The 23,385-nt window shown below is 37.9% G+C and overlaps 1 protein-coding gene across 2 annotated transcripts in view; it reads left to right on the top strand.

Moving 5' to 3' along the window:
- Positions 1 to 23,385, top strand: part of MALT1 (MALT1 paracaspase) — a 95,616-nt gene that overhangs the window by 31,535 nt on the left and 40,696 nt on the right. The window contains exons 5-9 of one of the 2 annotated variants that reach the window (XM_021672038.2): positions 12,907 to 13,085; positions 13,525 to 13,621; positions 14,450 to 14,482; positions 17,596 to 17,622; positions 19,783 to 19,815. In XM_021672038.2, coding sequence (XP_021527713.2) covers positions 12,907 to 13,085; positions 13,525 to 13,621; positions 14,450 to 14,482; positions 17,596 to 17,622; positions 19,783 to 19,815 — 369 coding nt within the window. The remainder of the gene's footprint in view (positions 1 to 12,906; positions 13,086 to 13,524; positions 13,622 to 14,449; positions 14,483 to 17,595; positions 17,623 to 19,782; positions 19,816 to 23,385) is intronic. The other variant, XM_021672039.2, reaches the window with a different exon arrangement.

The following is a 23,385-nucleotide window of genomic DNA, read 5'->3' as shown; positions in this document are numbered from 1 at the left end:
GGGCTTAGGTGTTACAGCTATTTTAAACTAAGCATAAAAGAGAGCCCCTGACCCCAAATTATTTACACAACTGTCAGGAAGGATTATCTGCTGCAGTAGAAAGCAGGAAGACTTCCTTGCTACCACCTCTTTTCCCTAAAAGTTAATCTTTTGAACATAATTCCATATTATGGTTGTTTATGTTATCAGGCTTGTCTCCCTATTTGACTAAACTCCTGAAGGGAAAGTCTGGGTCTTACTAATCTTTCATGAAACCAAGCACTTAATAACCAATAGCACTCAGTAGATGTTTGTTGACAGAATGAAGAACCAGGGTGAATTCTGTTTAACAAAGCAGAGATGGAAATATTTCCATCAAAAACTTTTAATATTTTTACATTTAAAGCACAAATTCAAAGCTATCTAAAAATCTTTGAAGGATTCTTGATATCTAAAACTTTTCCTTACTTAAGAAACAGAGTGTGGGTCTGGCATGGTAGCTCACACCTGTAACCCCAGTACTTTGGGAGGCTGGGGCCCTGGGGTGGGTGAATCACTTGAGGCCAGGGGTTCAAGACCACCCTGGGCAACATGGCAAAATCCCAGCTCTACAAAAAAAAATGCAAAAAAATTAGTTGGGCTCACACCTGTAGTCCCAGCTACTCGGGAGGCTGAGGTGCGAGGATCACTCAAGCCCGGGAGGCAGAGGTTGCAGTGAGCTGAGATCACACCAGTGCACTCCAGCCTGGGTGACATAGCAAGACCCTGTCTTAAAAAAAAAAAAAAAGAAAAGAAAAGAAAAAAAAGAAAAAGAAACCGATTGTTAAAATACCATCATGGAAAAATGCTATTTCCTGAAATTACTCTTACTCATGAATACTAAATATGATCATTATAAAAAGTAAATCAGTAGATAAACACCTAGCATTTAAGACCTGATAGTTTTGAGTTCTGTATTTAGGATGTGAATCAAGAAGAGGTCAGTTTGTTATGGATTTGAATGCTGTGGTCTCCAGTTTTGTAGAAGAAAAAACTCTCATATAGTAGTCTTGCTGCTCACTTTTCAATTCTTTTCCATAATGTATATTTTTGTCCCAAACTATTGTATTGCTCCTAAAAAAATTATGTTGTAGAAAAAAAAAAAAACCTCTAGAGTTGATGTCAGCACTAAAGGCCATGTAGTGTATCATTCCCTGCAAGGAAACTTGCATGTCTACTTTGCGACTCACTGTGCTCCATCTTTTTAGTTCAATAGCTAGTATTAAGACAAAAAACCAGTCTACTCTAAAGAGTAGTTGTCAGATATTATTTTGTTTATGCGGTGCACAATCAAGAACCATGTTCTTTGTTGTTATTTGCAGACAAAAAGAAGAATAGGGAGGGAAACAGACTTTTTGTTAAAAGAGTTAAAATGCTGCTGTCTATCATTCTTCTCTTTCTCTTTAACCTTTCTTTAACTCAATGTTACGGTTGTTGAGAAATAAAAATATCACCATTTTCTTTCTTTTTTTTTTTTTTTTTTTTAAAGTTGGGGTTTCACCATGATGGCCAGCCTGGTCTTGAACTCCTGACCTCAGGTGATCCACCCACCTCGGCCTCCCAAAGTGCTAGGATTACAGGCGTGAGCCACTGCGCCCAGCACCAATTTCTTTAAAGAAAGAATACCTCATGCATCTCTGTATTAGCCCATTCTCACACTGCCATAATGATACTACCTGAGACTGGGTAATTTATAAACATAAGAGGCGTAATTGACTCACAGTTCCGCATGGCTGGGTAGGCCTCAAGAAACTTACAGTCACCGGGGACGGTGAAAGGGAAGCAAGGCACATCTTACATGGTGGCAGGAGGGAGAGAGAGCAAGCAGGGGAAATGCCAGACACTTAAATTAAATAACCAGATCTCTTGAGAACTCACTATCAGAACAGCACAGGGGAAACTGTCCCCATGATCCAGTCACTTCCCACCAGTTTCCTCCTGAAGGGATTACAACATGTGGGGATTACAGTTCAAGATGAAATAACCAGATCTTGTGAGAACTCACTGTCACGAGAACAGCATGGAGGAAACTGCCCCCATGATCCAATCACTTCCCACTAGGTCCCTCCCCCAATATGTGGGTATTAAAGTTCGAGATGAAATTTGGGTGGGGACTCAGCCAACCCATATCAGCCTCTCTCAATTTTATTTAATTTTTTATCCCATTTTTATTAAGGAGTAATTTATGTACAGTACAATGTACAGGTCCTAAGTGTACAGTCAAGTGAATTTTAACATATATATAAAACATGGGTATATGTATCCATTTAACATATATATAGTCACTGACCAGTCTAAATATTTTATATCCAGCTTATTCCATTCAGCGTAATGTTTTTAAGATTTACTCATGTTCAATGTGTCATTAGACAGTCCTGTCTTTTTGCTGAGTAATATTGCATTGTATGAATTGACTAGTTTGTTTATTCATTCTTCTATTTACTCATGTCGTTCAGTGTATCATTAGGCAGTCCTGTGTTTTTGCTGAATAATATTCCATTGTATGAACTGACTAGTTTGTTTATTCATTCTACTATTGATAGACATTTAGTTTGTGTCCAGTTTTGGAATATTATGAAAAAAGCTGCAATGAACATCCTCATACAAGGTCTTTTCTGGACATATGTTTTATTTCTTTTGGATAGTTACATAAAAGTGGAATTGTTGCGTCATAGGGTAGATATGTGTTTTTTCTGCCAAAGTTTCCAAAATAGTTTACCATTTTGCATTACCACCAACAGGGTATGAGAATTCAGGTTACTCGCTCCATATCTTGGCCAATGTTGGTTGTTAGATCTTATTGATGAATTGACCTTTTGGTCATTATGAAATGCTTCTTTATCTCTGGTAATCCTCTTTGTCTTGGGGTTTACTTTGTATGATACTAATATAGCCATGGAAAGTTTCTTTTTTGTTTTGTTTTGAGAAGGGGGTCTTACTCTGTCACCCAGGTTGGAGTTCAGTGGCACAGTCATGGCTCACTGCAACCTCTGCCTCTTAGGCTCAAGTAATCTCCTACCTTAGTGTTCCAAGTAACTGGGACCACACACATGCACCACCACACCTGGCTAATTTTTTGTGTTTTTGGTAAAGAGTGGGTTTCTTCATGTTGCCCAGGCTGGTCTCGACCTTCTGAGCTCAAGCACTCTGCCCACCTCAGCCTCCCAAAGTGCTGGGACTACTGGCATGAGCTACCGTTCCTGGCCAGCACTGTGGTAGCTTTCTTAAGCTTTTTGGTATAGTATATCTTTTTCATTCTTTTAATTTGGAATGTCTTTGTTTAAAGTTTTATTTCAGATAACAGAATATAGATAAATGTTGCTTTTTGCTCTAGTCTATAAAAAAGTCTCTTTTAAGATGTTTAGACCATTTACATGTAATGTGATTATGTTTAAGTCTGACATCTTGGTGTTTGTTTTTGGCTAGTCTCCTTTGTTCCCTTTTGATCCTCCTTTCCTGCCCTCTTTTGGATGAAAGAGTATTTTTAAATATTTTTAAAATATATATTTTTAATATTTTTTTAAATATTATAATTTTTTTTTTTTTTATTGCATTTTAGGTTTTGGGGTACATGTGAAGAACATGCAAGGTTGTTGCACAGGTGCACACCTGGCAGTATGATTTGCTGCCTCCCTCCCCTTCACCTATATCTGGCATTTCTCCCCATGCTATCCCTCCCCACCTCCCCTCCCCCCCACTATCCCCCCTCCCCCCAACAGACCCCCGTGTATAGTGCTCCCCTCCCTGTGTCCATGTGTTCTCCTTGTTCAACACCCGCCTATGAGTGAGAACATGTGGTGTTTGATTTTGTGTTCTTGTGTCAGTTTGCTGAGAATGATGTTTTCCAGGTTCATCCATGTCCCTACGAAGGATGTGAACTCCTCCTTTTTAATGGCTGCATAATATTCCATGGTGTATATGTGCCACATTTTTCCTGTCCAGTCTATCATCGATGGGCATTTGGGCTGGTTCCAGGTCTTTGCTATTGTAAACTGTGCTGCAATGAACATTCGTGTGCATGTGTCCTTATAGTAGAACGATTTATAATCCTTTGGATATATGCCCAGTAATGGGATTGCTGGGTCAAATGGAATTTCTATTTCTAGGTCCTTGAGGAATCGCCACACTGTTTTCCACAGTGGTTGAACTAATTTACACTCCCACCAACAGTGTAAAAGTGTTCCTATTTCTCCACATCCTCTCCAGCATCTGTTGTCTCCAGATTTTTTAATGATCGCCATTCTAACTGGCGTGAGATGGTATCTCAATGTAGTTTTGATTTGCATTTCTCTAATGACCAGTGATGATGAGCATTTTTTCATATGTTTGTTGGCCTCATGTATGTCTTCTTTTGTAAAGTATCTGTTCATATCCTTCGCCCATTTTTGAATGGGCTTGTTTGTTTTTTTCTTGTAAATCTTTTTTAGTTCATTGTAAATTCTGGATATCAGCCCTTTGTCAGACGGGTAGGCTGCAAAAATTTTTTCCCATTCTGTTGGTTGCCGATTCACTCTATTGACTGTTTCTTTTGCCGTGCAAAAGCTGTGGAGTTTGATTAGGTCCCATTTGTCTATTTTGGCTTTTGTTGCCAATGCTTTCGGTGTTTTGGTCATAAAGTCCTTGCCTACGCCTATGTCCTGAATGGTTTTGCCTAGGTTTCCTTCTAGTGTTTTTATGGTGTTACGTCTTATGTTTAAGTCTTTAATCCATCTGGAGTCAATTTTAGTGTAAGGTGTCAGGAAGGGGTCCAGTTTCTGCTTTCTGCATATGGCTAGCCAGTTTTCCCAACACCACTTATTGAACATGGAATCCTTTCCCCATTGATTGTTTTTTTCAGGTTTGTCAAAGATCAGGTGGTTGTAGATATGTTGTGTCGCCTCCGACGTCTCTGTTCTGTTCCATTGGTCTATATCTCTGTTTTGGTACCAGTACCATGCTGTTTTGATTACTGTAGCCTTGTAGTAGAGTTTGAAGTCCGGTAGTGTGATGCCTCCTGCTTTGTTCTTTTTGCTTAGAATTGACTTGGCTATGCGGGCTCTCTTTTGGTTCCATATGAAGTTTAAGGTGATTTTTTCCAGTTCTGTGAGGAAGGTCATTGGTAGCTTGATGGGGATAGCGTTGAATCTGTAAATTACTTTGGGCAGTATGGCCATTTTCACGATATTAATTCTTCCTAACCATGAACATGGAATGTTTCTCCATCTGTTTGTGTCCTCTCTTATTTCGTTGAGCAGTGATTTGTAGTTCTCCTTGAAGAGGTCCTTTACGTTCCTTGTTAGTTGTATTCCTAGGTATTTTATTCTCTTTGTAGCAATTGTGAATGGCAGTTCGTTCTTGATGTGGCTCTCTTTAAGTCTGTTATTGGTGTATAGGAATGCTTGTGATTTTTGCACATTGATTTTGTATCCTGAGACTTTGCTGAAGTTGCTTATCAGTTTCAGGAGATTTTGGGCTGAGGTGATAGGGTCTTCTAGGTATACAATCATGTCGTCTGCAAATAGAGACAATTTGACTTCCTCCTTTCCTAATTGAATACCCTTTATTTCTTTTTCTTGCCTGATTGCTCTGGCTAGAACTTCCAGTACTATATTGAATAGGAGTGGTGAGAGAGGGCATCCTTGTCTAGTGCCGGATTTCAAAGGGAATGCTTCCAGTTTTTGCCCATTCAGTATGATATTGGCTGTCGGTTTGTCATAAATAGCTTTTATTATTTTGAGATACGTTCCATCGATACCTAGTTTATTGAGGGTTTTTAGCATAAAGGGCTGTTGAATTTTGTCGAAGGCCTTCTCTGCATCAATTGAGATAATCATGTGGTTTTTGTCTTTGGTTCTGTTTATGTGGTGAATTACATTTATAGACTTGCGTATATTGAACCAGCCTTGCATCCCCGGGATGAATCCTACTTGATCATGGTGGATAAGCTTTTTGATGTGCTGTTGTAATCGACTTGCCAGTATTTTATTGAAGATTTTTGCATCTATGTTCATCATGGATATTGGCCTGTAGTTTTCTTTTCTTGTTGAGTCTCTGCCGGGTTTTGGTATTAGGATGATGTTGGTCTCATAAAATGATTTGGGAAGGATTCCCTCTTTTTGGATTATTTGGAATAGTTTCAGTAGGAATGGTACCAGTTCCTCTTTGTATGTCTGGTAGAATTCGGCTGTGAGACCATCTGGGCCTGGGCTTTTTTTGGGTGGTAGGCTCTTAATTGCTGCCTCGACTTCAGACCTTGTTATTGGTCTATTCAGGGTTTCAACTTCTTCCTGGTTTAGGCATGGGAGGAGACTACTGTCCAGGAATTTATCCATTTCTTCCAGGTTTTCTAATTTATGTGCATAGAGTTGTTTGTAATAATCTCTGATGATGGTTTGAATTTCTGTGGCATCTGTGGTGATATCCCCTTTATCATTTTTTATTGCATCTATTTGGTTATTCTCTCTTTTCTTTTTTATTAGTTTGGCTAGTGGTCTGTCTATTTTGTTGATCTTTTCAAAAAACCAGCTCCTGGATTTATTGATTTTTTGTAGGGTTTTTCGTGTCTCTATCTCCTTCATTTCTGCTTTGATCTTAGTTATTTCTTGTCTTCTGCTAGGTTTTGAGTTTTTTTGATCTTGCTCCTCTAGCTCTTTCAATTTTGATGATAGGGTGTCAATTTTAGTTCTCTCCTTTCTTCTCATGTGGGCACTTATTGCTATATATTTTCCTCTAGAGACTGCTTTAAATGTGTCCCAGAGATTCTGGTATGTGGTGTCTTCATTCTCGTTGGTTTCGAAGAACATCTTTATTTCTGCCTTCATTTCAGTGTTTATCCAGTCAACATTCAGGAGAAAGTTGTTCAGTTTCCATGAGGATGTGCGGTTCTGGGTGGGCTTCTGAATTCTGAGTTCTAACTTGATTGCACTGTGGTCTGAGAGACTGTTTGTTATGGTTTCTGTTCTTTTGCATTTGCTGAGGAGTGATTTACTTCCAATTATGTGGTCAGTTTTAGAGTAGGTGTGATGTGGTGCTGAGAAGAATGTATATTCTCTGGATTTGGGCTGGAGAGTTCTGTAAATATCTATTAGGTTTGCTTGTTCCAGGTCTGAGTTCAAGTCCTGGATATCCTTATTAATTTTCTGTCTCGTTGATCTGTCTAATATTGACAATGGTGTGTTGAAGTCTCCCAGTATTAATGTGTGGGAGTCTATGTCTCTTTGTAAGTCTTTAAGAACTTGCCTTATGTATCTGGGTGCTCCTGTATTAGGTGCATATATATTTAGGATCGTTAGCTCTTCTTGTTGTATTGATCCTTTTACCATTATGTAATGTCCTTCTTTGTCTCTTTTGATCTTTGTTGCTTTAAAGTCTATTTTATCAGAGATGAGAATTGCAACTCCTGCTTTTTTTTGCTCTCCATTTGCTTGGTAAATCTTCCTCCATCCCTTTATTTTGAGCCTTTGTGTATCCTTGCATGTGAGGTGGGTTTCCTGGATACAGCACACTGATGGGTTTTGGCTTTTTATCCAATTTGCCAGTCTGTGTCTTTTGATTGGGGCATTTAGTCCATTTACATTTAGGGTTAATATTGTTATGTGTGAGTTTGGTCCTGTCATTTTGATGCTAGCTGGCTGTTTTGCCCGTTGGTTGATGGAGATTCTTCATTGTGTTGCTGCTCTTTACCATTTCGTGCGTTTTTGGAGTGGCTGGTGCTGGTTGTTTTTTTCTATGTGTAGTGTCTCCTTCAGGAGCTCTTGTAAAGCTGGTCTGGTGGTGATGAAATCTGTGAGTACTTGCTTGTTCACAAAGGATTTTATTTTTCCTTCACTTATGAAGCTTAGTTTGGCTGGATATGAAATTCTAGGTTGAAAGTTCTTTTCTTTAAGGATGTTGAATATCGGCCCCCACTCTCTTCTGGCCTGTAGGGTTTCTGCTGAGAGATCTGCTGTGAGTCTGATGGGTTTCCCTTTGTGGGTAACCCGACCTTTCTCTCTGGCTGCCCTTAGTATTTTCTCCTTCATTTCAACCCTGGTGAATCTGATGATTATATGCCTTGGGGTTGCTCTTCTAGAGGAATATCTTTGTGGTGTTCTCTGTATTTCTTGGACTTGAATCTTGGCCTGCCTTGCTAGGTTGGGGAAGTTTTCCTGGATAATATCCTGAAGAGTATTTTCCAAGTTGGATGCATTCTCTTCGTCACATTCAGGTACACCTATCAAACGTAGATTAGGTCTTTTCACATAGTCCCATATTTCTTGTTGACTCTGTTCATTCCTTTTTACCTTGTTTTCTCTAATCTTCCCTTCTCGTTTTATTTCATTGAGTTGATCTTCAACTTCTGATATCCTTTCTTCTGCTTGGTCAATTCTGCTGTTGAAACTTGTACATGCTTCGCGAAGTTCTCGTGTTGTGTTTTTCAGCTCCATCAATTCATTCATATTCCTCTCTAAGTTGTCCATTCTTGTTAGCATTTCGTCAAGTCTTTTTTCAAGGTTCTTAGTTTCTTTGCATTGGGTTAGAACATGTTCTTTTAGCTCACAGAAGTTTCTTATTATCCATTTTCTGAAAGCTGATTCTGTCATTTCATCACACTCATTCTCCGTCCAGTCTTGTTCCCGTGCTGGTGAGGAGTTATGCTGCCTTGTAGGGGGAGAGGTGTTCTGGTTTTGGGTGTTTTCATCCTTTTTGCGCTGGTTTCTTCCCATCTTTGTGGATTTATCCGCCTGTTGACTTTGTAGTTGCTGTCTTTCTGATTTTGGTAATTTTAAGTCTGCAGCAGCTGAACTCATAAACCCCCTTTTCTTCTCCCCAGGTGTTCTGGCCCAGGAGTTTAGCACTTTATGTTTTTCAGCTGTGTTGCTACCGTTTTCCCTGCCCACAAGGTGGCAGTCTAGTCACACTCAGCCTGCAGAGGCTTCGCTGAGCTGCTGTGGGCTCCGCCCAGCTTCCGTGTGAGCTTCCCAGCAGTCCTGTGGGTGTAGTTAGAACTGCTTCCGCTATGCTGGCCCGCCCCTGTAGTGACGGAGTCTCTGTAGTGGCGGGTTGTCTTGGTTACGGAAAATTGCCCCGGGAACTGCAGGGTGTTTCCCGATGGAGGACGCCCCTCCCCCACAGAGCTGAACCGTCCCGGGTTCAGCCGTGTTTCTAGAGGGGCCCTCTTTGTCCTGTAATCTCTTGGCTTGCCTCCTTGCCACAGTTCCCCTTGCTGGCCCAGAGGGAACACAGTCTCGTTCACTTTGTTCAAGGAGCCGCTGCTCCCCGCCCCCCGTGCAGGCCGAGCGGCTGCTCCGGTCCAACCAGCGGCGCTGGGAATGCGGGGAGCTTCTCCGCGCAATTAAAAGCCGCTGCCCTGTGTGCCGCTGTGTCAGCCGAAGCAGCGGCTCTGAGATTCGTGGCACTCCCTTGCCCGGGGGTCTCCTGGCTTGGCTCCCTGCTTCAGCTCCCCTTTCTGGCTCAGAGGGAACTCTGTCTCTCTCGCTCTGCGCAAGAAGCCACTGCCCCCCGCTCCAGGGCGTAGGCTGAGCGGCCACTCCGCTCAAACCAGCGGCGCTGGAGACCCGTGGGGCTTTTCCTCCTGTGAATCTCCTGGTCTGTGGGCAGTAAAAGTCCGTCTGGAAATGCGGCGTCCACTCACCCTCTGCGCCTTCTCTTGGAGCTGCAATCCCGACTTCCTCTTAAGTGGCCATCTTGGATCGATCTCTCTAAATATTATAATTTTTTAATATTTTATCTTTTATTGACTTTATTGTCTTAATGTGATTTTTTAGTGGCTGCTTTAGAGATTACAGTATACCTCTTTAACATTGTAGTAAACCTTCGAAACATATTCTACATTAAAATATAAAAACCTGTATAGTGTGCTTTCATTGTGCCCTCCCATTGTATATTTGTCATATTTTACTTCTACATTTACTTTTAGGCAATCTTGTAAGGATACATATGTGTGTGTAATTTTTAAAGGTTTTGTCTAAAATATTCACTGACGTAGTTACCTGCTGTGGTGGTCTTCAGTCTTTCCTTCTGACATGGGTTTCTGTCAAGTAAAATTTCCCTCTGGCTGAAGAATTGCTTTTAACACTTTTTATAGTTCAGATCTACTGTTTGTCTGTAATAATTTATAAAAATTATTTGTGAAATAATTTGTAGGCATATTATCTCAGCATTTGAATTCTTTATCTCTCATTGTCTTCATTTTTGAAGGATATCATTGCTTATAGAATTTTACAGATGTGTTGGTTGGTTTGTTTTCACCACTTTAAAGATGCCATTTCATTGTCTTTTGGCCTCCATTGTTTATCATGGAAATTTGTTTATCCCTTTTGTAATTGTTCCCTTGAATTTTTCCTCCTTGGAGTTTTCTGATTCTTGGACCTGTAAGTTGATATCGTTCATCAATTTTGAATCATTTTTAGCCATAATCTTCAAATATTTTTCTTCAACTTTCCTTTCTTTCTGGGACTTTATGTATATGTTAGACTATTTGATATTGTCCCACAGATCTTGTAAGCTCTGTCCTTTTTTTTTCTTTCCTTTACTTTAATCTCTTTATTTCCAGTTGGATTTCTTTTAACCTGTTTTCAAGGTTACTGATTCTTTTCTCTGGTGTGACCTGTCTGCTGGAAAGCTCATTAAATGCACTGAAGAGTAAAAATCTTGATATTTTTAATCTCTGTTATTTCCATTTGGCTTTTTTTTTTTTTTTTTTTAATTTCTTGCTGCTGAAATTGTAAGTTGACCACCATCTTCTATGCAAGTTGATTAACTGCTTTTCTCACCAGGTCCTTTAAGATGTTTATCTTCGAGTTAATATGAGTCTCTCTCTGATTATTCCAGAATGTAGGCCAGCTCTTTTCTTTCTTTCTTTCTTTCTTTCTTTTTTTTTTTTTTTTTTTACAAGTAAACATGGTTTATTTTAGAAATGTGAGACTATTTCAACATTAGAAATTTTTTTTTAAATTATATTTTAAGTTCTGGGGTACATGTGCAGAACGTGCAGTTTGTTACGTAGGTATACATGTGGCATAGTGGTTTGCTGCACCCACCAACCCGTCATCTACACTAGATATTTCTTCTAATGCTATCCCTTCCCTAGCCCCCCACCCCCAGCCACCCACCAATGGGGTTACATTTTCTTTCTTTTTCATAAGTCTCATAATTATATATTCAATGCTGAACATTGAGTATAAAAGAAAAATAGAATTAACATACTATATGTTAACATATAACATAGAGATTGAAATTAATATTTTTATGGCCAGGAACTAGGCATACCCCTTGTGATGGCTACTACGATGGGCATATTAGTCCATCCAATTTGTAGTTGTTAGGTCTGGGCATTAGATATATTCAGTTTACTACTGATGGAATTGAGGGTAGAATGAGGATTTCCCTTTGGCAGGACTGAGATTGGCATATCAAGAAGACTTTAGAAATCTCTATTTTACAGCTCTAGTGCCAAACTATAAGAGATCTCACTCTACTTTACATCCAGACTCTCAGCTTATTGGACCACTGAGGCATTTTTGTTCTCTAACTCCACCTGTCTTTCTTCTGTGTCTCGGGTCGGGGTAGGGAGGGTCTGAGACCCCCTGCCTAGCTGCCCTGCTCCTAGCCAGCCTTGAAAAGCAATGGCACTGCATTCACTGAGTGCCTCCTGGGCCTCCAAGAGTTTCCCTCAGGCCTCTGTTGTGCCCTCAGCCTTAAACAGGCCCTGTGGCCCTCATTTCACAGGTGATCTTTTAGCTCTCCTCTCCTCCTTAGCCTTCTGCAAGAGCATTAGAGAAGGACCCAAGAGAGGGAGTTGGTGAGTGAGGCAGAACCTCTTTGCAGCTGGGGTTCCTTGAGGATCTAATTGGTCATGCCTGCTAGGGTGACCGCCCATCTGGTTTGCCCAGGACTTTCTGGTCTTAGCACTTTTAAGTGCTGCATTCTGGGAAACCTTTCTGTCCTAGGCAAACTGAGACCACTCGTTACCCTAATGCCAGCTCACACTCTGCCTTTAAAAATTTGTAAAACATTGAGCTGGTTTACCCTTCCTTGTCAACTCAGTTCTAAAGACATTAGGTGGGGCCAAACATGGTAGACATTTGAATGGAGTGGGAGGGACTGGAATGACCCAGAGCAGGATATTAAAGCCCTGGTAAGATGTCCGTGTGGGAGTAGAGCAGTCTCCAGAAATAATCTTGATGATTAAGAGAGCAGTGTATATCTTTCTAGACTATTTCTTTGCATGTAATAATATATTTATAAATGGAATCATAGTCAACGAATATTACTGATCACCTATAATGTGTTAGACACTGAGTTTCATAATGGAGACTTGTTATTGCATAAAATTGACAAGCTTTTTGCCTTCAAGAAGCTTAAAGAGTAATAAATGAGTGTTAAGTAAATGATTTCTAATATCTGCCTGGGGTAAAAATGTTAGTAATAACCCACCCATATTTATTCAGTGTGGGTAACAAAACTTATTTCAGTATGCCAAGGAACAGAACATAGAGCTTTCCATGTTGAATGCCAATATCACTCAAGATGTTAATAAGTTGTTTGCCTCCATCAAAAAGATTCTGCAGCCAAACACGTTTGGAAGACAGTTGAACTATATTCCTCTCCTTAATTCACAATGCATACTAACACTTTGAAAGTCTTGAGAAGTCCTGCAATCAAGAAATGTGTTTAACCTTGTTTAACTCAGAATTTTCTCAATTTTTTTGTCCACAGCATTCTTTTGTCCACAAAATATCTCTTCATATTTCTATGAGTGCTATAGTTTTTTGAAACATAGTTTGGGAAATGTTATTAAAGATTGTAACAAATGAAAAGGGAACTTGACACATCTATTTTTTTAATTACAGGAAAATTTTATTTGTATTTTTAACCTAGAGATTTTACTTTTTCTTTTAATTTAAGGAAGTGTTGATGGCGTCTCTGAATCCAAGTTGCAAATCTGTGTTGAACCAACTTCCCAAAAGCTGATGCCAGGCAGCACACTGGTTTTACAGTGTGTTGCTGTTGGAAGCCCTATTCCTCACTACCAGTGGTTCAAAAATGAATTACCATTAACACATGAGACCAAAAAGCTATACATGGTAGGAAGCTGATTTTGGGGGCATTTGGGGGAGTTAACATATATAACAAATGGTACAATTGAAATATATAGTGAACATTAAAACTCATAGCCTTTCAAATGTTTTAATGTTTTTAATATTTTTATTTAAAGTCCCTTATGATTTCATATTAATTAGCTTTTATATCTGCTAAAGTGCTAGAATTCGACTCAGGCTTATATGTAAAATGTCAAATAGTATTGCATGAAACTCAGCACTGTTGAAATTATTGCATCATTTACTTGCTGGTATTTAACCTGATGAATGGAGCTAACATAACAATGTCTAAAGCTAACATAACAACGTCTAAAGCCTTCTAAGATGTTATGTTTTGGAGGGTATTTTTAAAACACAAAATGACTTTTTCTCCAAGCTATTAAAACTGAAGAGGAAGTATTTACATATTCTAATATTGACATAGGTGCCTTATGTGGATTTGGAACACCAAGGAACCTACTGGTGTCATGTATATAATGATCGAGAGAGTCAAGATAGCAAGAAGGTAGAAATCATCATAGGTAAGAAGTATTCCTCGATGTTCTGACAAGTGGACTATAATATAAGCTATATAAACGGCAACATTTAAGCAAAGGAAATTCTACTTTTTACCCCATACTATTTATTGATGTGTTAAGTATTAGAAGTTATATTGTTTATATTGAAATTTGAAATAATACATACTAAAGTCATAATCTAGGTTCACAGAAGGCAAAAAGAACCAGGAAAAAAAAGCTATTTTATTTAGATCATTTAAGTTAAAGTTTACTTTAAACATTTATGATAAATATGTATTCTTTAAAGCTTTAGCTACAAAAAACTTGATTCAGTGGAAAAAGATTTTTGGCCAGTGGCTCACACCTGTAATCCAATTACTTTTGGAGGCCAAAGGTGGGTGGTTCAGTTGAGGCCAAGAGTTTGAGACCAGCCTGGGCAACATAGTGAGACTCCGTCTCTAACATAAATAAATTAGCCAGGCATAGTGGCATGCACCTGGTCCTAGCTACTTGGGAGGGTAAGGTGGGCAGATTGCTTCAGGCTAGGAGGTAGAATTATAAATAATAATAAAAGAAAAATATTTTTAATAAAACATTTTTAAAAATAAACATTATACAACTATGAAGGAAAGAAAGATTATTAATCAGCAGTCCCCATTATTAACTGCATAAATTGGGAATTTGTTCTATTTCAGCTTAATATATTTGTAGTTATTGTTCATAGTAGGAGGTATTGATGCATGTGTTGGTTTGCCAACATAGCTCTATGATATTAATCTCTATTTGCTTGATGGCTGCCTTTCTTAAGATCATGAATTACAATATATTCAAATTTGTTTTTTCTGAAACAAGGAAGAACAAATGAGGCAGTGGAGTGCACTGAAGGTAGTGTAATTCTTTGGTTTGAAACCAGATCTCCTGCATGCTAGTTACTCTTGGGATTGGTGGAGTGCTCTTAGCTTACTGAGTGCAGTGATGGAAAAAATACTAGCTGTAAGAAATGATTTTGATTGAAGAATATTGTATTTTAATCTTTGAAGTTTTATAAATGGACAGACAGGACTAAATTGACACACTGTTACAATAACTAATCTTCAGTTGACTTTCTATTAATATTACATATAAGAACAAAGTTCCTGCATTGTGTCTTTTGAGTAGTGAACATTTGCAATTAATTGTTAATGTTAATTTTTATCTATATAAAATTTGTAAAAAAGATAGGTGGCTATATGATCATGGATATGTTTTAGATTATTTTTTCTGTCCTTTAGCCATGATTAGATGCTCTCAAATGAAATTTAGTTTTTATAAAAGTTTCAAGAGAGATTTATTGTTTAACATATGTTTTATCAAATATTAAATATTCTGTTTCAATATAAAATTAATCAGGATTTTTTTGAAGCTACAAGACTGTAGATTAACCTACCATGTCACCTTTACCTTAATATGTAAAGAGAACTGAAAATCTATTTCAACATAAACTTTTAATTTGTTTTAATTAGCCAAAGCATTGTACTTCAATTGTAATGAGTAAATATTAAAACTTGGATCATCTTTCCTTAGTGTGATGTCACATTGTTTTTGCAAAATTAGGTTTGTGGATGGCAAAGTATTTTTTTCAATTTCTGCCTCTTTATTATGTAACCTTAGGCTCCACTTGGGTAAAGTAAGGAAATAATGTTAAATTTTATGTTTTCTGATTTTCCTGTCTTTCATGTCTCTATGGTATCACTTTGAAATTCTATAATTACTGTTTTCATTCTAATAAATAGTTGCGAACAAGAATTCTCTCTTGTAAGGGAGTTCTAATCTCATGATCTGTTAACCCTGTTTGAGGGAAAGAAGCCATGTGAAGAAATCCTAATCGAACTCTTCTTCCTCTCTTAATCCTTTTTGCCTAATTGCATGGTTTTTAAAACTTCCTAACATTGGAAACCTTTAAGAATAAATATAAGCTAGCACTGCTGTTTGGCTCCAAGGTGATGCATGTGAATTATCACCTTGCTGTGCTGCTTCTGTACCTGCAGTATTCGCTGTAATTTTTGCAGTAGCAAGCATACTATTAAATAATAATTTTCAAATAACTATTTAGAACACTTAGAGATGAAAATCCAGTTACGACATTTCTCCAGAAGTCTCAGATGAAAAAATTAGATCCAGATTTTTTCTATGAAAGTCCACAAAGTTGAGAATTGCATATGAACAGTATCCTTTATTTTATTTATATATTTTTTCTACCTATAGAGCATAGGTATCCTCTATTTGATTTTATGTATTTTGTTAAAGATACTTGATCAGACTATTCAGTCATAAAAAAGGAATGAAATTATGTTATTTGTAGCAACATGGATGGAATAGTCATTGTGTTAAGTGAAATAAGCCAGACACAGAAAGACAAATATCATATGTTCTCACTTATATATAGGAGCTAAAAAAGTTGATCTCATGGAGGTAGAGAGTAGATTGAGTCTGGGAAGGGGCTTGGGGGTGGATGAAGAGAGTTTGGTTAATAGGTACAGACCTGTAGTTAGAAGGAATAAGTTCTAGTGTTTGATAGCACAGTAGGGTGACTATAGTTAACAATTTACCATGTCTTTCAAAATAGCTAGAAGTGAAATGTTCCCCACACAAAGAAATAAGTGTCCGAGATGATGGATATCCTAAATACCCTGATTTGATCATTATACATTTTATGCATGTGTCAAAATATCATATGTATCCCATAAATATGTACAATTATTATGTATGAAAGAAAAAGATATTCAATCAGGATGAGGGTTGGGGATTGAATAGGTGGATTTTTTGGGGGGACAGTGGAACTATTCTGTATGATTAATGATTAATACATACACACAAATTTTAAACAATCATTTAGGAGGTCAGAGGAGGGGGGACTCAAGATGGAATACAGACTAGGAGAAAAGAACCTAACTGTATTGCAAATGTATGATACAACCTCACTGAAGAGGGGTGAAAGTACAGTGCTGCTGACCTAAGTAACTAACTGGGAATGAGTTGAGTCTAATACTGAAGGCAAAAGAAATTACACATAATCCATCTGCTGATTCAGACCTTCTTCAATTGATTTTATGTCACATACAAGAATAAAGTTTATACATAAAAAAAGTATGAATAGTATAACATTTCTAATTTATTGTTAATGTTAATTTTTTATCTGCATAAAACTTGAAAGAAATAGATGGCTGTGTCATTGCTTATCTTACCTATCTGTTGGCCATGATAAGATGTCCCATGGGGTACAGGTTAATTCTGAAACCACTGTTTCTCCCAAAAACACCTTATACCTTGAGAAACTATGAGTCTAACCATGAGAAAAACATCAGATAAATCTGTTGAGTGACATTCTGCAAAATACCTAACAGTTACTGCTCAAAACTGTCAATGTCATCACAGACAAGGAACACCTGAGCAAGTGTCACAACCAAGAAGATGTGAGCCTAAGGAGACACAAGCAAATGTAATGTGATACCCTGAATGGAGTCCTTGAGCAAAAAAGACCATTAATTGTTCATTGGTTTTGACAAATACACTATTCTAGCATAAGACATGACAAATACACCATGCTAACATAAGATGTTAATAGAGAAACCAGATGTGGGGTATATAGGAACTCTCTCTGCACTACCTCCACAGTAGTTCTGTAAACCTTAAAGTGTTCTAAAATTAAAAGTTTACTTAAAAAAAGATCATTTGAGATTACCGTTTTTTATTTACCTGGAATATCTAAAACTATGAATAAATTATGAAAGAGCCTAGTTTTTGTCACTTCATGAAAATAATGATAGCTTAGAAGTCCTAAATGATAAACACAGCAATAATTAATATTCTTTGCTATTCAGTATTTGCATGGCTTCTTCATTTAATTTGAAACGTTGTAAATTGATAAAACATTATAACATGATTCACTGGCTCAGAACTACTTTGATTAGTCTTAGGCATTTAGATTACTTAATCTATTTTCTCTTATTTTGTTTTAGATGAATTAAATAATCTTGGTCATCCTGGTGAGTAATACAAACATAAAACTTTAGTTTTAGATTTTTAAGTTGTTGAATATGGTAAAGATACCATAGGTACTCTTTTGCTATAGTAATACTAGTAACTTTTTTCTCTTTATAGAAATGATATAATTTAAGGTTGGAATTAACTACTTACATGAAGTACAATTTCATACAGGTGATACATTAAAAATATTTTAGGTTATAAAAACTAAGGGTAGAAAAGAAGTCTTTGAAGTAACATAAAACCTCAATGTATTTTTCGTCATTTTGTATTTCTGCTTATATTGTAACAAGGAAGTTAATGGGGGAAGTACATGATCTTTAATCTGAAAGCAGGAAGCAGTGTTTGACAGAGTGACAGGGTAACATTTCTGAACTGATCAGACCCCTGGGACCTTTTTCTCAGTTCCTCAGTCACAGAGCGTATCTGAGCTAGTTGGGTGGGTGACTATATCTGAAGTAAGAAGTATGTTTGTGGGGATCGTTGACACCATACAGGTGGGTTGATCGGTAACCATTTCTTAATGAGTGACAATTGGAAAGAGTATGCAGAACTCTGTAGGCTAATGTTAATCAGAACAGATTTCTGAACAAGTTAAGCCTTCAACGGAGATAAAAGGCATATCAACAGTGAGAACTACATGAAGACACGGGATATCAACATAGTGTAGGCTTTCTGAAAACAGTGATGGAACCTGCAGATAGATCGAAAATAAAACCTTTCAGGAGTAGACTAAGAAGGTGGTTATGTCATTTAATATTTGTAGAAAGCCGTATTACTTCTCTACTTAGTTCTCATTATTTTAGCATCATTACTAGTTTACTTAGTGTCATACTCATACTGCATTAGTAAACATCTATTATGGTGAATGCCATTGGGCTGTACTGACTGTATGTAAGCAAATTAGACGGGTGGGGTGCAGTGGCTCACGCCTGTAATTCCAGCACTTTGGGAGGCCGAGGCAGGTGGATCACGAGGTCAAGAGATCGAGACCATCCTGGTCAACATGGTGAAACCCCATCTCTACTAAAAATACAAAAAGATTAGCTGGGCACGGTGGTGCGTGACTGTAATCCCAGCTACTCAGGAGGCTGAGGCAGGAGAATTGCCTGAACCCAGAAGGCGGAGGTTGCGGTGAGCCGAGATTGCGCCATTGCACTCCAGTCTGGGTAACAAGAGCAAAACTCCATCTCAAAAAAAAAAAAAAAAAAAAAAAAAAATCAAGCAAATTAGACAAAGCAGAAAGTCCCCATTACCTGTGCATCATTCTCCTTGTGGTATCCTCAAATTCAAACAAAGCGTTGGTGAGAACTGCTTCAAGTAGGTCTTGAACTGTCAAAAACCATCCTAGTAATTGTTTTTCTTGGTCTGGATAGAATCCCCTTTCCTAAATTAGTCTATTAATTCTTGCTGTTCTTTAATGAACATTATGAAAAGTTATTTCAGAAAAACATTTGTAAATAGCCACCACTAAGATTCTAAAATTTTCATGGCCCTTTCTTTGATTTTCTCCTTATTTCCCACAATTCAGGAAGTATCAAAAATTTAGGTTTAAAAGAAGAATGTTGTAGAGGGAAAGCTTTTAACAGGCTTCAGTGGCATTTATTCTACCAAAAGTACAAAGTTATCTCTCAACAGTAGTGGACACACAACTGATGATACATCTTTCCCTACATGGTGCTCTAGGTCGGGGGAGGGATCTTATTTTATGTATAGTAGATGGCGAAAGCGTAGAATCCAGAATAAGACTCCCTAAGTTAGTATCCAGATTTGCTACTTACTAGCTTAATAACCTTGGCCAAGTGACTTTAATCTCTCTCTGCCTTAATTTCCATATATATATATATATATATAATAGGGTTAATAACAGTATGCACCTCATAGGGTAGAGTGAGGTTTCATTAGATCTGTTATTTATAAAGCATGTAGAACAGTGCCAGCTAAGGCATCAGGAAATGGTAACTACTGCTACGTCTTATTGTGAACACCACCATCAATTTTTTCCATTCAAGAGTGTTTTTATTAAAAATTTGAAGGTTAGAAACTATATTCTGTAAATGATGCTACTGATGTTATATACTTTTCATATATCTTTAACTCTGGAAATATTTATACCATGGACAATAGCATCTTACATGTTTTGCTTTTTTATCTTTGTATAGATAATAAAGAGCAAACAACTGACCAGCCTTTGGGTGAGTAGAGCTTTAAAATGCATGATCATAGTATAATTATTGTGTTTAACTCCAGAAGGAATTTAAGACATTTTCATTTGATTTTTTAAACAAATATTCGAATAACATTGGGACCAAATGTTTTATTTTTTGTATCTGTAAAAGGTTTAGAAGAGAAGGCTTTAAAATGATTACAATTTCAGTTTCTAGGGTCAAATCAACTTCTATGGAGTGATTTGTGTGTTTCTCACAACATGCAAACATGTACAAAAAGAAACCTGTACATGCCACGTGGTTAGCATAGAGGAAGAAGTGGCTGGTGCTATTTCTTGGTGAGAGAGAGAAATCACAAGGGCTGCAGTAGCTTTAGAGTTTGCTTCCCTATCTTCTCCAAAGGGAAGAGAAAAGAATTTAGAATAAACTGTAAATGAACAGTTGCATTTAAGGAATGCCTGAGACAAGAAAATGTAAGGGAGAAAACTTAAGCGATAGAAGTTTAACAGATTAACATTTAAAGATGATAAGAATAGCTAACATCTTGATGCTGGCAGAAGCCAGATAAAATATGTCTAATATTTGTCCATTGGATTCAGCTACTGAAGAAGTGATTGTTGGCTTTGAGTGTTGAAAGTGCCTTATATGTGTGAGTACGGATGTATGCTGGGAATTTAAACATGGATACAATGTATAAAATACTGGAAAAAATGATTTAGAAGTGAGTAAATGAAGACAGTGTACCTGTTAATTTGTTGGAAAGAAAGGGTGATTTGAAATTAATTAGATAGGGCATATATTCAAAGTGTTTTAGTAGGAGGGGAAAACGTGAGGATATTTACATTTGAAAAGGAAGTATCTGTTGAGACTGTAGGTTAGAGTGATCCATCAAAAGAGGACAATTTATAGAACAAGTTCCTGGAAGAGATGGTAGGGATTTGGGCCAAGGTTGAAAACAAGAGAAGTTGTCTTTAATCAGAATGTTGAAAACTCTTTTGAGATTAGAAAGAGGTTGGTGAACAAATAGATTTATTGGAAAGTTGAAGACATTTTTAGTCTATGGCTTTTGTTTCTAGGTAATTAGACATAGTAATATGCTTAAAAGAGTGAGGAAAAAAGTGTAAAGTAAGGCTTAATATAGAACTTACACCATGAAAGAGGCTTAGAAGCTGAAGAAAATGGAAGCAAGGTTGACCAGTCTGATCTGCAAGTGAATGTGTATTGAGAGAGTCCAACTGAGACTTTTAAAAATTAAGAATTTATAATGATTTAGATCAGTTGTGGGTATTTTTTGTTTTGTTTTGTTTTTTAGCAGAATTCAGCTTTAAAATAGGGAAGATGGGCTGGGCATAGTTGTACACACCTGTAATCCCAGCTACTTGGGAGGCTGAGACATGAGAATCACTTGAACCCAGGAGGCAAAGGTTGCAGTGAGCCGAGATCATGCCACTGCACTCCAGCCTACGTGACAGAGTGAGACTTTGTCTTAAAAAAAAAACTCCTTGAAAAAGTTAATAAACTGGGAGAAAATGAAGGAATCAGGAAATTTTTAAAGCTCACCAAGTTAGGAGAGTAGTAGAATGAGTAGTAGAGGGCAAATCTGTTAAAAGCATAGGAGGTTGTTATGATTACAGAAAGGAAATATATTATTTTAGTTTTCAGAGGTGGAGCAGCTTAGGTTGATGCAAAGTCCAAGCCATGCTCATGGAATCAGGAGGCAGTGAAGGTGAAGGTGCTTGATGTTGATGAGGACAAGGGACTGTGAATTACCACCTTAAAAAAAAACCTGCTATGAGGTCCAGGTGCAGTGGCTCACACCTGCAATCCCAACACTTTGGGAGGCCGAGGTGGGTGGATTGCCTGAAGTGAGGCATTTGAGACAAGCCTGGCCAATATGGTGAAACCCTGACTCTACTAAAAATAGAAGAAAAATTAGCCAGGTGTGGTGGCATGCACCTGTAGTCCCAGCTACTCCGGAGGCTGAGGCAGGGGAATTGCTTAAACCCAGGAGGTGGCAGTTCTAGTGAGCGGAGATCACACCACTGCACTCCAGCTTGGGCAACAGAGCAAGACTCTGTTTCAAAAAAAAAACAAAACTTCTAAGTTTTATTCATAGTGGTAAGTTTTCATGTATTCCAGCTTCATGATCTTTTCTTTAGATATCCAGACCTCACTGATTAAGAAATACCTACTAAAATAGTGTTCTGAACAAAGGCATAGCCATTGTATTCTGTAGTGAGGAGCATACATATGTCTAAGGTACACAAAATGACAAGATTCAAATGTAACTGGATTAGTTGTTGAAGATAGTTTAATCACAAGTATGCATTTAGTAGTAATACTAATAAACTAAGTGTTTTCACCTAGAGAAATGTGTAATTTAACCCTGAGATGTAGTTATCTTTCCTCATTCTTAGTAGATGAAAATTTAAAACTCTCTAAGTGTTTAATAAAAGTTGCTCAGGATCATATAATTTAGTAGTTGAGACCGAATTGAAACCCAGGTGTCTCTCATTCCATAGCCTTTGTTAGCTCCATTATGCCAGGTATTCTTTCTCAAACATGTCCCAATTGAAAGAATAACAAGATAAATGGAATATCAGGTCAACTTCCATCATTGAAGTCCACCAAACATTTATCTAATGTTTCATCTGTGCTTTATGACAGGCATTCCCCACCCCCAGGCTGTGGACCACTATGGGGCCATGGCCTGTTAGGACCGAGACACACAGCAGGAGGCGAGTGAGCAAGCATTACCGCCTGAGCTCTGCCTCCTGTCAGATCAGCAGCTGATTCTCATAGGAGCGTGAACCCTGTTGTGCACTCTTCAGGAGAATCTAACTAATGCCTGATGATCTGGGATGTAACAATTTCATCTCAAAAGCACCCCTCCCCTGACACCGTTCATGGAAAAATTGTCTTCCACAGAACTGGTCCCTGGTGTGCCAGAAAGGTTGGGGACCGCTGCTTAATGAAGTAAGAGAACAAGCCTTTGTGAATTCAAGGCCTTGGGATACTAATAGGAGATGGACATTAAATGAATAATATAGTACATGATACATGCCTGGTAGAAATATGTAAAGAATCTAGAAATTGTTCGTAGAATATGGTGATGAGATTAGTCTAGCAGAGTCAGTTTACCTAAGAGGCAAAGTGAAGGTGAGGATTTTCAGCGATGAATGGGAGATCTCAAGGGGATAAAATGAAAATGTGTGTTTAAGGTAGTTAGGATGAGTGTTCATTCAGAAATGAAGGAGGTGGTAAAAAGGGTGAAGACATGGTGAGGATGGAGGCTTGAAATAGATGGTGCGGGTGAGGAGCAAATAGTTCAGTATTGCTGGAAGATAGAAAATAGGGAAGGAGTGGCTGGAAACTATACTGGTAATGTAGTTATCTATTGCTGAATAACATTGCAAAATTTACTAGCTTGAGAACAGCATCAGTTTTATTATCTCTCTTGGTTCTGTGGGTTGGACTGGGTTTAGCAGGTGGTGGTTCTGCTGGTCTTTCTTGAGGTCTCTTACACAGTTGCAGTCAGATGTGGCTGGGACTGCAGCATTCAAGATGGCTTCACTTACATCCCTGGCACCTTAGTGG

The sequence above is a fragment of the Aotus nancymaae genome, unplaced genomic scaffold, assembly GCF_030222135.1.
Source record: "Aotus nancymaae isolate 86718 unplaced genomic scaffold, 86718_ANA_hifiasm-v0.15.2.pri h1tg000020l, whole genome shotgun sequence".
Lineage (NCBI taxonomy): Eukaryota > Metazoa > Chordata > Mammalia > Primates > Aotidae > Aotus > Aotus nancymaae.
The sequence above is the reverse complement of the archived record's forward strand: the minus strand, read 5'-3'. Positions and strand labels throughout refer to the sequence as shown.